This window comes from Pseudorca crassidens, chromosome 1 (genome assembly GCF_039906515.1).
Source record: "Pseudorca crassidens isolate mPseCra1 chromosome 1, mPseCra1.hap1, whole genome shotgun sequence".
NCBI classification, from domain to species: Eukaryota; Metazoa; Chordata; class Mammalia; order Artiodactyla; family Delphinidae; genus Pseudorca; species Pseudorca crassidens.
In genome coordinates, this window is record NC_090296.1 from 114,635,452 (window position 1) to 114,649,985 (window position 14,534).

General features: G+C 42.8%; 3 protein-coding genes and 4 non-coding genes across 14 annotated transcripts in view; 1 reads left to right on the top strand and 6 right to left on the bottom strand.

Moving 5' to 3' along the window:
* Positions 1 to 63: 63 nt before the first annotated feature.
* Positions 64 to 4,549, bottom strand: SNAPC5 (small nuclear RNA activating complex polypeptide 5). 5 transcript variants are annotated; one of them, XM_067751544.1, is made up of 3 exons: positions 3,384 to 4,549; positions 2,011 to 2,100; positions 64 to 1,243 (listed from the first exon to the last, which is right to left on the bottom strand). In XM_067751544.1, the coding sequence occupies exons 1-3, from the start codon at positions 3,471 to 3,473 to the stop codon at positions 1,118 to 1,120; spliced, it is 306 nt and encodes a 101-aa protein (XP_067607645.1). In that variant the 5' UTR covers positions 3,474 to 4,549; the 3' UTR covers positions 64 to 1,117. The 5 variants fall into 5 exon arrangements, with proteins under 5 accessions (XP_067607645.1, XP_067607649.1, XP_067607674.1 ...); XM_067751548.1 differs by having other exon boundaries at positions 64 to 1,240; positions 3,384 to 3,545; XM_067751573.1 differs by lacking the exon at positions 3,384 to 4,549 and adding an exon at positions 2,905 to 2,957 and having other exon boundaries at positions 64 to 1,240.
* Positions 4,550 to 4,695: 146 nt separating this feature from the next.
* Positions 4,696 to 9,664, bottom strand: RPL4 (ribosomal protein L4). The gene is made up of 10 exons (XM_067751514.1): positions 9,520 to 9,664; positions 7,959 to 8,130; positions 7,662 to 7,768; positions 7,159 to 7,297; positions 6,568 to 6,692; positions 6,164 to 6,293; positions 5,751 to 5,907; positions 5,377 to 5,460; positions 5,147 to 5,267; positions 4,696 to 5,063 (listed from the first exon to the last, which is right to left on the bottom strand). The coding sequence occupies exons 1-10, from the start codon at positions 9,520 to 9,522 to the stop codon at positions 4,770 to 4,772; spliced, it is 1,332 nt and encodes a 443-aa protein (XP_067607615.1). The 5' UTR covers positions 9,523 to 9,664; the 3' UTR covers positions 4,696 to 4,769.
* LOC137207363 (small nucleolar RNA SNORD18) lies at positions 6,034 to 6,104 on the bottom strand. Its single transcript, XR_010935049.1, has one exon. It is a non-coding gene; the product is annotated as a small nucleolar RNA SNORD18 (small nucleolar RNA).
* On the bottom strand, positions 6,785 to 6,856 carry LOC137207358 (small nucleolar RNA SNORD18). Its single transcript, XR_010935046.1, has one exon. It is a non-coding gene; the product is annotated as a small nucleolar RNA SNORD18 (small nucleolar RNA).
* On the bottom strand, positions 7,359 to 7,457 carry LOC137207675 (small nucleolar RNA SNORD16). Its single transcript, XR_010935205.1, has one exon. It is a non-coding gene; the product is annotated as a small nucleolar RNA SNORD16 (small nucleolar RNA).
* Positions 7,840 to 7,910, bottom strand: LOC137207364 (small nucleolar RNA SNORD18). Its single transcript, XR_010935054.1, has one exon. It is a non-coding gene; the product is annotated as a small nucleolar RNA SNORD18 (small nucleolar RNA).
* A 203-nt stretch (positions 9,665 to 9,867) lies between the features above and the next one.
* Positions 9,868 to 14,534, top strand: part of ZWILCH (zwilch kinetochore protein) — a 44,433-nt gene continuing 39,766 nt past the window's right edge. For 2 of the 4 annotated variants that reach the window (XM_067751463.1, XM_067751473.1), the window contains exon 1: positions 10,025 to 10,120. Coding sequence is in view for 2 of the 4 variants with exons in the window: in XM_067751456.1 (XP_067607557.1) it covers positions 10,068 to 10,120; positions 13,288 to 13,339 (105 nt within the window). In the remaining 2 variants the exon portion in view is untranslated. Of the gene's footprint in view, positions 10,121 to 13,287; positions 13,340 to 14,534 lie in introns of all 4 variants that reach the window. The other 2 variants (XM_067751456.1, XM_067751445.1) reach the window with 2 other exon arrangements.

The window sequence follows — 14,534 nt, forward strand, 5'->3', positions numbered from 1 at the left end:
TGTACCTTGATGCTTTTTGTTGCAAAATAATTTTCACACTGTGTTTTCCAAGAAACATGCTCATTTAAACTTCTGGCTACTTCCTGTAAGAGTAGCTCAAAATAACTTTAATGAAATATTAACAAATATGTCAGTGCTCTCTTCTGGAACAGTTTTGTAAGGAGCTGTGCTTGAGGAGGTTGTTTGTGTTTTGTTTGGCTTTTCTGGGCAGGGCCAATTACTTTCATAAAATTAAGCAACTACTTGTCTGTACATTCAGTGGAAAAGGGACAGTATGCAGAAATGAGTCTCAACTTCAAATACGAAGTTTAACAACTCTTACTCTGTAACTGTCATCTCTTTATTACAAAATCCAACCTCCCAAGCCCAGTGATCCTTCAATGGCACATTTCCTAAGTCCAGAAATGGGTTTTCAACCATCCTACTATATTGTTCGCCCCAGGGGAACTGACCCTTTTCTGTTTCTGTCTGGAAAGCAGCAAGCTGCATGACAACTATTTATCTTTATTTCTAACCACATTTTACCATAGTGATGTCTCAACCTAGATGTGGTAACAGCCATACAAAGCATGTTAGTAGGCCGTTTTACGATGTCACTGAGAGGTGGCAACAGCTTGTGCTCTCAAGTGGCCCTCTGTCCTCCTCTTTGTCATCTTTCTCTCCCACACTGTGGCCTTGCTCTGCTCACAAGGGTTCAATGGCATGCAAACAGTATTTATAATTGGTTTTCTTAAAAGAGGCCTTGTTGATTGTAAAGGCTGGCTTGTATTTAAACTCTGCTCTTTTTGCAAATGCCAGACCTTCTCAGTAGCATTTCAGAGGAAGTTTTTGGTTTTGAACACAATTACTGAATCTGACCAGAATATAAACACAGCACCACCCATATTGCTCAATATTGAAACACTGCATCTCAGCTTTTCTGTATGTCACTAATTTTGGTTAAAGCACTCTGAAACTTGAGTTATTGATGGAACCATTTCTACAACTACACATCCTCCTAAAGTTCTTGCTTCCTTTTAAAGGAGGCTACAGGGCCCATGGCAAGAATTCTTTGAAGAGAGAAAGTTCCTGCGGCTTAGAACTTAACTCCTGTGACTAACCCTGGCTCTTCTCCCCTTCAGGAATCTGATTCTTCCTCCTCCTCCTCCTCCTCCTCCTCCTCTTCTGGCACATGGCTCCTTGTGCTCAACTCCAGTGCGGTCTGGTTGATTGATGCTTCATTGTCTACATGCACCAACATCTGCTTTAGTCAAGGACACATTATGGATTAGTAAGAAGAACACTGGCCTCAAAACAAATTAGTGTTTTCAAATAAAATCTCAATTGCGTATTCATCTGCAATATTTATCACTAAGAACTGTAGCCAGTTTCCTATTTCTCCAAATTCTACCCTGACCCCCCAACCCCCATTGCCAAAATGGGAGCAGAGTAAATGCCCTAGATTTGATAGAATATTACCTGATATACAAACATGGTTTTTACATAAGAATTATGCTGGCTTAGATGTGCTGCTTTCCAATAGTTTTACATGCTTAACACACATCTGGGAGAACTGTTCAAATATGGTATATTTAGAAGATGATTTTCCTGAGGGCATTTGGTGAGAGGAGGATATGATGAGGGCAAGAACTCATTTTTTAGCACTAGGCTTTGTAGCTGAAGCTACACTCTATTTTTAAATCCCAAGCTTGCTTATTCACAGAACAGCAAGAGTTTTGACATCTTCCTGCAAAGATCTTCACACTCTCCCCGGTTCACTGGAGTGACTAGAGAAAGTGGATGAATAGGAAGGTCGAGGCAATATAAAAGTACAGTGAACCACAGTGTAGCTAGCTGGTAGATGTTCCCTGTTTAAAACAGTAATACAGACAATCCAGTTTATTAAACTGGAAAGTTCTTAACACCACTTCCCAGAGTCCTTTGGGCTTGATAACGTAATTTACAATTTTTGATGGCTAAGCAGCGTAAGAGCAGAATGGACTCCCCAGGCCCACACTTGATTAAGCTTACATCATGTGACTGTTCAGGCGCAGGTTGAGAAGACAGCATCTCATCTTCTCTCCCAGAACTAATCATTGACTGGAGAGCCAGTTCTTCAACCTGGAAAAGAAGAGTCAAGGACACTTTCCTTACTATGTCATTGGGCTACTGATGTAGGTGAGATGTACTGAGCACGCTGTAAGCTGTGGGCATCATGAGAGGAAGTGAAAACAGTGTAAGCTCTGTGAAGCTCCAGAGGGAAGGGTGGGCTCCTCGAGCTTTCCCCACCTCTTAAGGAAACAGCACAGAAAGCTTCCAGCCCCTTTCTCCTAGGGTGAACAGGTGGTCCAGCTGAGCCGAGGCTTCCACTCCCCCAGACCTAGCAGCCCAGGGGAGAAAACACAAGCATGCGCTAAATAAAGCCAGGTGTCTTCTGATTCCACACACCTGAAGCTTGTCTACTCCGTAATGAGAAATCGAAGGCAGGAAGACTGGAAAATGGGAGCGTTCCCCGGAGCACAAAGGAATCTAGGCTCTGGCCGCGGCCATCGTCAGCACGCTCACGTTAGGCACTGGTACAGGCACTGCGGCGATGTGAGAACATAAAGAAGTGCAGGCCATTACATGTACCCTAAGGGAAAGCGCACTGTTTTCATAGGTCGCAAGTGGACAATACTACTCAGTTTACAAACAGCCTTCATAACCCTCATCTCACTTGGATTTAGAGAGCCTGGAAGTGCCGAACAGGAATTAGCAGGAGCGTGTCACTGAGGCTGAAAGGGGTGACTTCCGCAGAGGCCTGGGAACTGCCGCTGATGGGTGTCAATCTCAACTCCTCGTCAAGGCCGTGGAGTCGGTAACAGCTCCGGGGGTAAGAGCTACCGGGAACTACTTTGTGGCTGGTCTCTTCTCACAGGGCCTCACCGTTTTCCTTCGCAGAGTGGGCGCATCCGCCAGCCGGTCGGCTTTGCGAGACTAGAGCTGTATCGAGCGACCATACTAGGTAGTAAAGAGAATAGGGGCTCGGGAGGGGAGGCCGATGGGGGGCAGGGGCAGCCTAGGCGAGCCTGCGGGAGGTCTCCCTTCCTCAGCGCGTGGTGCGGCCGTCCGCGTTTCCGGGGCTGCAGGGGTCCGGTGTGGGGGAGGGTGTACCAGCCAAACTGATGGCTGAGTCTCAGCCCAGACCTGCGTGATCAAGATTCTTAGAGGGGTGGACCCACAATCTCAAATCCAGCCCCCCAGGCACCGGTAAGCCACCAGGTCCAGCCGCGAAGGCCGGGTGAGTAAGGGCTAACCGGCGGCAGCAGGCGGGCGCCGCAGACGCCTGGGCTCCGCGGAGAGCCGGGCGGCCCGGGGCGCCGAGGGGACGGAAGGGAGGAGCGGAGTGGGGGGCGCAGCGTCACCTTGAGCCGGTTCAGCTGGTCGTGCAAGGCCGCTTTCAACCGGAGCAGCGTCTCCTCCTCCTTGCGCAGCTCCTGAAGCCGGCTCAACATCGCGCGTCTTCGCGCTGGCGGCCGGCCGGCCACTCGCAGATGACGCCACCTCCGCGCCGCGCTACCGGAAACGGAAGAGCGGGTCGGGCGGGGCTGGCGGCACTTTGGGGCGGGGCGGCCGCTTCCTGCTGGCGGCTGGGGTAGCCGCTCCTCCGCGGACGAGCTCGGCCCACGGACGAAGTGGGGGTTTTAAACCAAAAACCTAGACTCCAATGATGATTCCTAAGGCGAAATGCGTTGGAGCTGTAAAGGACCTAGAGATAAAAATGGTCAGATAGCATGTGTCAGGTGCTTCAGCTGAACAGCACTGTTAGCACCCTTCCACTGGTGTTGCGTCAGGCGGCTGCTTTCGCTCCCGCAAACCTGCAGCCGCGTTTGAATGCAGGGACTACTGCCAGCGTATGTGCATGGTACAGGAGCCCTGTGAAGGTCCAGGCAGGCGAGGATTCCCAGTCACATGAAAGGGGTTTCCCAGGAGGCCTGCGCAAATTAAAGCGCGTAAGACAGAGCGGTGTTTCAACAAATTGGACGGTGTTTTTTCACGCTAAGGAACTGGGATTTCTTGATCTATGAATGCAAGGATAGACTGCCAACGGGAACAAAGCCAGATGCAAAACAAGACCCTGACATGACAAAGTAGGGAAGGACGAACGTTTGGGTACATTCTCTGCACTAGCATGCTCGGTCAACATATTCATGCCTACTAAAAACGCACAAATGGTTGTGAAAAAAGCTCCTAGCACTTTTCATACCAAGGGTCCAAATATCAAAAAGGTGGCAAGCATTCCCTCCATCAACTGTATTCTAACACCAGGTTATAACACCTCTGAAGGAAGCATCAGTTTCTTACTGCTATACTTTAAAAAATGTATTCTGATTCTGCCCTCTTGTGGTTACTGAAAATGTCAGATCTTTACCGAACTTCACCCATTTTCCAAGGTGTTTTTCTTATGGGAGAGGGGAGCTCAAGAGTTTCTGTGTATTTCTGGGATAAGTCTTTTAACCATCTGTTTCTCAAAACATTGTTACTTACAAAGTGGATTTTATATCTGGATTTATGGAACATCCCACTTCTCATTCAACTTCATGGATTTTATACTAAATCCAAGGCTCCATTTTATACCAGACTTAAAAGGCTTGAATTATGAAGAACAAAGTGTCAGTAAAAAAAATTCTAACCAAGATTCACACAACACATCCAAGTCATGTTTCTCACTGCCTCTTTGATCATAAGGTCTTTATTCAAAATTAGCTGTCCAAAATGATTTGACCTTCACCAAATAAACAAATTTAACTTTATGCAGCAGCCTTCTTTTCCTCTGTGGTGGGTTTCTTTTCTGTGGGCTTCTTTTCTGCAGGCTTCTTTTCTGCGGGCTTCTTTTTAGCAGGCTTCTTTTTAGCTGCTGGTTTCTTGGTCACTGCAGCCTTTTTTCCCACCAAAGGCTTCTTTGGCTTCTTCGGCTTCTTCAGCTTCTTAACGCAAATGGCCTCCTTTCCCTTCTTTCCCATCACAGGCTTCTTGCCTGGAATCCCCTTCTCATCTGATTTGGCTTCTAGTGCTGCTGCTACCCTATCCATCCGGATTTTGTGCTGCAACAAATTAGAAGAAAATCTAAGAATCAAATCTTTCTAAAAACTCAACATATATTAGCAAAACCCAAATTATTGCTTACGTTCCTGGCCTGGCGAAGAATGGTGTTCCGGCGCATGGTCTTTGCATATGGGTTTAGCTTCAACATGATTCTCAGGTTTTTCAGTGGATTCTTCTTCAAGACTCTGCGATGAATCTTCTTGCTATAAAAAGGTAGAGACTACATTTATAGTTTATTTACATTACCCATATTTCTGAAATACCCAATAGTGTGAGGCTAGGCAAGAATTACAGTGAATATCACAACTTTACCGTGGTGCTCGGAGGGCTCTTTGGATCTCTGGGCTTTTCAAGATTCTGCTAAGGTCTGTATTGAGCATCTTGTGCATGGGGAGGCTAAATGAAAACAGAAAACGCTGACTATAGAGGCTCAACTCCTATTTCTCATGTAACTGACTAAAGAACATGAACCTCAACAAAAGATTACTTTTAATCATTTAAGCTCAACAGAATACAATCAGAATTTCCACTATACTATCACTTCTCAGAATCTCACCATTTCCACATATTGCATCTGTTTACAAGGAGGAAATGGCAACACAATCCGTTATTTAGAAAATATGCAAACCAATTTTGAACACTATCCACAGCATAAACACCATGTTCAATATATGAATTACACTCACTTGTAGTTACTCTTGAGGGAGGCAGATTTACGCCAAGTGCCATACAGCTCATCTAACTTGCGGAAAGCACTTTCAGTCCAAATGCAGAAACGTCCCACGTGCCCACCAGGAGCAAGTTTCAAAATGTTCAGTTTGCTTACATTAAGCAGAGTAATTCCTTTTAAAGGGAAAACAAGAATTAGGGAGCCTGTATTTCAACAGAAGAAACACAAATCATCTTTATAGCACCCAAGAAGTATTTTAATCATGAATTTCAACTATCAATGGCTCACTCATTCAGCCAAGAATCAGAACTTCCACAAAATCATGAAGTTTCAGAAACACAGACCATAAAGTGGAATCTCATCATAATAAAAGCTGAGTAAGCTTGCATAGCATGGGTAATTAAAACATGTAAGCAGTACAAGATTTACCAGGGATGTTTCTGAAGGCCTTGATGATACCATTGTCCTCATTATAAATGATGCAGGGTCCCCTGCGCTGGATACGGCGACGGTTTCTCATTTTGCCTTTGCCAGCTCTCATTCGCTGCGAGGCGTAGACCTAACAAAGTGAGGTTTGGTATTTTGATTGAGATATGATCCCTGCAATAGATCTTCATAGTTTAAAAAACTTCATTTTACAGATGATCAAACTAGAGGCAAAAATGACTTGCCTAAATTTAACACAGCAATGATTTCAGGTTTCAAACTCAAGTAATTTGGTTCCAGAGTCCTTGCTCTCACATCCACTGCGGTTTAGTTATACTGTCCCCTTCAGTAGTCTTTTGAAATTTAAAATCTGGCAACAAATTTGTGTGAAGGACCACAAAATCTACCTTTTTGATATCATTCCAAGCCTTAAGTTTCTTCAGGAGCAAAACAGCCTCCTTGGTCTTCTTGTAGCCTTCAACTTTATCTTCAACCACCAAAGGAAGTTCAGGAACTTCCTCTATACGATGACCTGACAAAGCCAATTAACAGTGACCTGGTTACCCTGCACCCTTTGAAAAACTGAATCGAACCCACAAAATAAAAATGGTGTATACAATTTGCCAAATCAGAATTTCCACAAATATCATGTGTTTCAGAAACACGGACCAATGAAGTGGAATCTCATCATTTTGACAGTTAAATAAAAAGAGGAAGCAACATGACAAGATGGAAAAGTTTTCTAACAATATACGACATCACTTTATTTGAATTAGTTCTCCCAGTTACATAGTATTCACTGATGACTGAGCTGGATACACAGTAGTCACTGATGATTAAGACTGAAATGATCATAACTAGTATTTAGCAGACGGAAATTTAGCCAGACACTCTAGGATGAGGTGAATGTACACAGGCTGTTAACACCAATGAAAAGGGTCAGGTAGAGAAAAAAAGGGGTATTTTATACGACTCCTAGAATATAAAATATCACAAACCTTTAGACATGACCAGCGCTGGTAAAGCCGAGGCAGCCAACGCAGAGCAGATGGCATATCGCTTCTGCGTTGTATTCACTCTGCGGTGCCAACGTCGCCAGGTCTTGGTTGGTGCAAACATGCGGCCCCCACGACACATCTGTTTTCCCAGTTAAGAATCACATTTCTCAAATTTTAGGAATTAAAAACAGGTTATGCCTTGCTCAGTAAGAATTTTCGTCACCCTTCTGAACCAGCTTACTGACAGCAGGCAACTGTCGCTGAGAACAGAGTAAGGCGCAAATTACGACATCACTGCAAGCAAAACCTCCTACTGTCAAACCTGTTGGCTTTAAAAATTATGACGGAAAAATCTTCCAGATTTCAAATCTGTCTAGAGAAATATTTAATCTGGACACTAGCATCTTCAGCATAAATTATTTTGCAACTACTAACAAGAAAAAGACAAGTCCAGCCTTTTAAACGCCACAGCTGACTAGTCTAGGTGGTTAAACGAAGGATACATTTCCAAAAGCACCCTGGCCAGAACGGTGAGTGCCGCCACCTCGAACCCTGGGAATTCGAGCCACAGCTCTGCCAGTACCCCAAGACTCAGCACTGGTTTGATGACCTGAAATTGTGAAGAAACCCAAGTTTTAGCTACCCAACCACACCATTCTGACTACATGCACGGTAGCAAACAGCATCAGAACATCCAGGAAAATCATGTGGTTCAGAAACACGGACCAATGGAGTGAAATTTCATCACTGCTGTTAAGTACCTCTTAAAAAGTCAACCCAGGAAAGATCTAAATCCATACCTGCTAACTCACTGACAGCATAGGGCTGTCTGTTGTTTTTGCGCAAGTTGGTGTGAACAAAGTTCACAATATCTGGTCGAATGGGAGCCTTGAACACAGCAGGCAAAGTGACATTTTTGCCAGATGACTCCCCCTTTTCAGAGTACACTGATATCAGTGGACGAGCACACGCCTGGGAAAACAAAAAAAATATTTATATTGACAAGCAATGTCAGAGGCACTCTTCTCACGTGCCAACAAAAGCATTAACGGTTCAGTTCCAGAAGAGACTAGAGTTTGATGAGGTAGATAAAACTTAAACCAAAAACAAAGGCTAAGTTACCAACACACCATCAGGTCTATTAACATCAGTAAATACTTGAAGGACACATGATTCTCAAGTTCTGCCACAGAATTTTCATCATTTTCAAAGAGAACGCTTTATAATTAAACTTTTAAATGAGGCCTTAGAAAGCAAAATAATCAAAACCATACTGTAAGGTTTGAAAATGCAATTTAATGCCATCATCCAAACTCTTTCATCCCAAATGTCAGCAAATCTACCAGGGCTCCACTCCTCCAAACATCCATCCTTGCCCCCTTCATCCCATTCCAAACACAGGTTCCAAAAATTACTAGTAAAAACAACAGCCCTGTTATTTCTTGCTCAATCTTCTCCAAACACTTACCACCTCAAAGGAAAACATCCCAAGCAGGATGTACACAACCTGCTCAACCTCGCTTTCCATACTCTTCCAGATGTTCAGGCCTACACTCACGGCCATTCCTGAGCTGCCTCAGATGTAACCAGTCTCCTACCTAAAGATACCCTTCCTCACCTCCTTCAGGTTTCTCTGATCACTGTTTATAAAGCCTAATTACTGCTTTCTCTCCAACTTCCTATGTCTACAGCACTTACTACCATCGAACATTACGATGCATTTTGACCAGCTCAATTACGATCGAAGCTTCATAAGAATAGTGCTTTTTCCCTATTTTGTTCACTCAACTCCCCAAGGCACATATACAGACGTTATTTATGCAGTACATACACAACAATTAAATTTTAAAGCAAGAGGACCAGAATGCTTTCAGAGGCAATTCTTAAGATGAACACACAATAATTCAGGAAAAAAGTGGAAATACAAGTTTTTTCTTTAACGAAATCTCTCAAGAGACGAAGTATTCCTTACTAAGCCGGGCACGGAGATACAAGACCCCAAACTGACTCCCACCCAGACTCAGTCTTAGGCCCTGCAAATTTCCAAGTCTTCAGTAGAACCCATTCTTTCAAGATCCAAGGGAAGCCAGAATTCCAAAGGTCCTTCTGCGCCCGAGAACGATCTGGGAGGTCCTCCTGTGTCGCTTCCAAACGCGCCCTGCGCCGGCTCGCACACGTTGCCTCTAAGATGGCTGCCGGAGAGCCTCACTTCCCAGATCCCAGCCACAGATCCCAGCCCTTTGGTCCCCATCTCCTTCTCCTCGCTTCCCCTCATGAAGGTTTTATGCCCTGAACCTCCAAGCCCATTCCTGCCAGGCCCCAAGAGCAGAGAAAGGTCCAACGGAGAGAACTTTCACTCACCATGGCGGGGAGAGGAGAAGGCCACGCTCCCCTCAACCCGGCGGCTCCCACAGGAAAAGGAAGTGCTTAGCACTCCCACTCTGTATGTAACCTTCAACTCGTCCCCCACCCTGCCCCGTCTCAAAACTAATACAGGGACACAAAATATATCTATACCACTCTACAAAAATAAAAATAGCGTATTATTTCTTCATATATGTCAAATTACGGTATCTATTGACTTCCAAAGCCAAAAAGAGCACTTAGAAACAAGGGACTCCTTTTCGCGGAGTAATCCATATGGGGGCGAGGCCAACTCTCGCGAGACGAGTGTCTTTTCCCCCTCAACCGTTACAACTTATTTTAACTTTTTCTTACGGGAATGGAAAACTATTGGGACAGGAAAAACAGCCGTATGCTATAAAAGTTTAACCTTGTGGACAAACGGGACCTGTTGAGGGGGTGGTGGTGGTAAAAGTAGTCCCGGCGGGGGGTCATAACCCCGGAAGTCAGCGTCTGGCGCGCATTTCAGTTTGGCGGTTTCGGATCTGCAGTCAAACTGGGGCGGGATGTGGGCGCGAACCAACCGAGCTGCTGAGGAGTTTTACGCTCATCTCCTTCAGTGAGTAGTAGCCCCTGCTTTTGTCTTGGCTGTGAGGACAGCACTTTTCCCTCGGGGTATCCCTCTTTCCACAGCCTTGGGGATTAGCGCCTTGCCAGTTTCCAGCGGCGCGAATGTTGTAGACGAAGTCCGCTTTCCCGGGAGCTGGGGAGACGCCGGTTACCTGCTCCAGTGTGGGGTTGGCGCTGTAGGCCCTGCTGCTTGTAGTCTCGTTTAGGAGAAGACAAGTGTACATTGTCACCCGAGGTGGAAGGTGCCAAGTTTTCCAAGAGGCACATTATTCACTCTTACAATGCACACAACTTGTGATATGTTAGGGGCACCTACCAGGATAGAGAAAACTAGATGTTGACATCCTTCACCTGTTTAAAGCCTGGCTGGCGTGAAACGTGTTGTTATAGTCTATTCAAGATAGTTATATGAGCAACAGTTATAATGATAACGTGATGGTGTGTCGGCTCTTTAAAGCACCTTTGTTTCACAGTGCTCTTAAGACTTCGTTTTATTCATATAGTGAACACTAGTACTAAAGGGGATTCCATCCAGTTCTGTATCCAACATAAAAATCGAATCCAGTAGTTCTCAAATTTGAGCATGAAGCACTATCACCTGGCAGGTTGCCAAAACATATTGCTGGGCCCCCTTCCAGGGTTTCTCATTTAGTAGGTCTGGGGTGGGGCTAAAGAATTTCCCTTTTGTAACCAGTTTCAGGTGAAACAGATGCTGCGGGCCTGACACTTTGATAACTGTTGTAATCTATCCCCTTCTTTTCTAAATGATATACTTTTTCATTATTTGTCTTCATTGCTTTTATTTCCTGCCTACAAAAGTGGTAATGCTAGTCAGGTTTTTCAACATTATAGAAAGATCACTAGCTTTTTCTTTCTTTTTTTTCTTAAACAATGTCTTGGATAGCTTTCAGTATGAGAGCCTATACGTCTCATTGTTTTTAACAGCTATATAATATTTCATTGTATGGCTATTTTATGTTTATTTAACCAGTCCCTTGTTGATACAACTTTATTTAGACCTTTTGCATTTTCTAATTATTTCATAGGTGTTAGTTTTTCTTTCCACCTGTATCCCTCACACTGCCTTTGTAGCTACCTGCCTACTGGAAATTTCCAAATGAGACCTCAAACTCAACGTCTGTGAAACTGAATTCATCTATTCCCCACAACCTGACAGTCTCCTGAATTCTGTCTATGAGTTAAGAGTTACAAGTCCAAGACTGTAACTTGGTTCTCTTTTACACTGCCACCCACCCCTGTCCCATCTAGTCAGTCTCCATGTGCCCTTGTTCTCCCTCCATCCCTACTGCTTTTGTTCACCATCATCACTTTTTTGAAGTACTACAAGTTATTCACAGCTATTTTCCTGGCCTCCAAGTTTATAGCCTCCACATCAGGAGGTCAGGGAGATCTTTCTCATTTAAAATCTTGTAGTGAGCTCCTCTTTGCTTTCAGCATACAGTTCAAGCCCTCTAGCAAAACCTCTTCCTTTGTGCCGCAGCAGTACCCCACACTCCCCTCTGTTGGGACTCATCACCCTGTATTGCAATTGTTGGTTTGCTAGTTGGACTACAGTCAAGACTGAACCAGAGGCTATGCATTTGTTTTATATCTTGGACATTTAGTAAGAATTGTTGACTAAATATTATGACATAGTATGTGCTTCGTGTTTGGTAATTGCAATCATGGTTGCTTTTGCTGTGGTCATCCATTTACAGTGCTTGGTGTCAGTCTATTTATCTCTTGTAAAAATAAAATACAGTGTGTGTGTGTGTCTGTGTGTGTGTTTGTGTGTGTGTGTGTGGAAAAAAAAAAAAGAATTGTTGACAAAAAAAACACCAAAACCCAAAAGTTATGTTATTTGGGGACCTTACTGAGGACTATAGCCTGGGAATCAGCTTCTCAGATAGCTCTGAAGAACTGATCCAAAGAGGTAAGGGAGTTGTCAGAATATATAGGAGTTTTTGCTGGGGGAATAAACCAACAAAAACAAAGCAAAACAAAACAAAAAAGTAGTTGAACATCAAAAGTTTACTACTAATCACAAGAACAGACATCTCAAGTTAATGCTTTTAGTGCTTTTCCATGTATGGGAAGATGTAAGAGTCTGGACTCATTGAAATTATTCCTTTGATACGCATCTTAACTGTCTAGGGCCAGTATCCTGTTTTTCTGCATCCTGAATTCCCCTCAGGGTGCACCAGGGTGGCTGCCGTGGCTGATGGTTTTATGGTGGGCAGCATTCGGTGTTTACCAGAATGGCAGGCAACTTTTTTGTCCACAGAGTGCCTGCCCATAATACACATACTGGTGACATGATTCTTGAATGATTGATTGAATAACATCCCTGAGTTATGCATACATAGAAGTTAAACTTCTTTAAGAATAAGTCACAATCTTGTCCAAAATGTGGGTCATAGTTTTTATTTCAGTGAGTTATAGAGTGGATCAAACAATAAATGGTATCCTGAAACCATTCTGTTGGGTTCCTTTAGGACTCTAAGGATTCTTTTCTTTCAGAGTGTAGATCAGGCTGATGTGCATTTTGGTATGTTAATGGCTAATAGTTTACATGCTTTGGGATCAACTTTCTTGAATAAAATGATAATTATGAAGTATCTTAGAGTTTTGTGCTTACATTTTAAAAAGGAAATGCTTTAGCATTATCAAATTTACTAATGTTTTAGTGACAGCTCATGAAAACGGAGGATAGATGCTTCCATTTTAGCAATAGAAATCCAAGGCCTGGGACCCTTAAATAACTTCTCCATGGTTACCTGCTGATTCAGTGGCAGGTCAGAATCCAGTCATTTTTACTTCCCAAAAATCATGTAGTAACTTACACTTTAATAGTAATTGGTACTGTGTTTTAAAAGTTCCAAGAGTAGAGGTAGGCAACCTAATTTCCTGCGGCCTCTGAGAAGCAGTAGTACCCACTTTGGGGCAGCTGTCTATTAATCTCTATCACATCTCTTTTTTTTTTCCTTGTTAACCTAATACTCTTTTTCTGCTTTTTTCTTCCTTCTCAACCATGCCTTAGGACTGCCATGAATACTTTGCATTTTGCTTTTCTCTTGGAGAAAGTAATGGCTAACTCCTGAGTTTAAATGACAGAATACTATAGCTCTATTTCTCACATGTGGTTCTGCATTTCAGGGAATTTGATGAAGAAAAGAAAGGAATCTGTAAAGATCCATTTATCTATGAGGTATGAACATTTTATTTGGTTTTTAAACAACTCAATCATCCTAAAATTTTGAGTTTTTAAAAGTTGAGTTTACTGAAGTTAATTTACGTAGACTAAATGTCACCCTTTTAGAGTACAGTTCTATGAATTTTTACAAATGCATTTAGTCATATAACTACCCCCAAAATCAAGAACATTGCTATCACCTCCAAAAAATCCCCTCATGTCCCTTTATAGTCAACCGTTTCCCCTGTTCCCTGGCAGCTACTAATCTGTTTTATATCTCTGTTTTCTGTCTTCTGTATTGCCTTTTCCAGAATGTCATATAAATAAAACCATATAGTTTGTAGCCTTTTGGGTCAGGTTTCTCTCAATGAGTATGTAATGCATTTGAGATTCAGCTGTGTTGTTGTGTGTATCAGTAGTTCATTCCTTTTTATTGTTGAGTAGTATTCCACTGTTTCGCCAGTTGATACACACTTGGATTGTTTCCAGTTTTCGATAATTATGAATAAAGCTGCTATAAACATTCATGAATTTATTAAGTTTAAGCATCTAATATATGCCAAGTGTTCCATAGGTAAACTCCCCATAGAACTTAATCCCTTAAAACAATTAGCAAACTAAAATTTATATTCTAAAAGACGAGCTGAGGAGAAATAGTCATAAATGGGCTAATATCCATGTTTGTAAAATATATAAAAAGCTCTTAAAATCAATAAGGAAAACAGACAATCATTAATAGAATAGGCAAAGGATACAAATAAGTAACCACAGAAAGAAAAATACAAATACTGTTGACCCTTGAACAACAAAGGGGTTAAGGGTGCTGGCCCCTCTACAGTCAAAAATCTGATTATAACTTTATAGTGGACTCTCCCTATATGTGGTTCCTCCATATCCGAGGTTCTACATCTGTGGATTCAACCGACAGTGGGTCATGTAGTACTATAGCGTTTACTGTTGAAAAACATTTGTTTATAAGTGGACCCATACAGTTAAAACCTGTGTTCTTCAATGGCCAACTGTATAGTTATCTCTTACTATCTGAATTCTCACTAACCAAACTCAAAAATCAAATATATCCAAGTAAATGTATTATTAATCCCTCCCTATCTGAATTATTACCAGTTGGTACCTATATTAGTTTCCTACGGCTGCTGTAACAATGTACTACACGTTAGTTTTCTTAAAACATGAGAAATGTATTCTCTCA

What these genes read in the sequence shown, in the direction of transcription:
- SNAPC5 (XM_067751544.1), bottom strand. Translation starts at nt 3,473, where the DNA reads ATGTTGAGCCGGCTTCAGGAGCTGCGCAAGGAGGAGGAGACGCTGCTC. An exon ending in ACCAGCTGAACCGGCTCAAG is followed by an intron (nt 2,101 to 3,383) that starts GTGACGCTGCGC and finishes CTTCTTTTCCAG; the next exon opens with GTTGAAGAACTGGCTCTCCA. An exon ending in CGCCTGAACAGTCACATGAT is followed by an intron (nt 1,244 to 2,010) that starts GTAAGCTTAATC and finishes CCTTGACTAAAG; the next exon opens with CAGATGTTGGTGCATGTAGA.
- RPL4 (XM_067751514.1), bottom strand. An exon ending in GGCCTTCAGAAACATCCCTG is followed by an intron (nt 5,908 to 6,163) that starts GTAAATCTTGTA and finishes TCCCTTTAAAAG; the next exon opens with GAATTACTCTGCTTAATGTA. An exon ending in TTCTTCGCCAGGCCAGGAAC is followed by an intron (nt 5,064 to 5,146) that starts GTAAGCAATAAT and finishes AATTTGTTGCAG; the next exon opens with CACAAAATCCGGATGGATAG.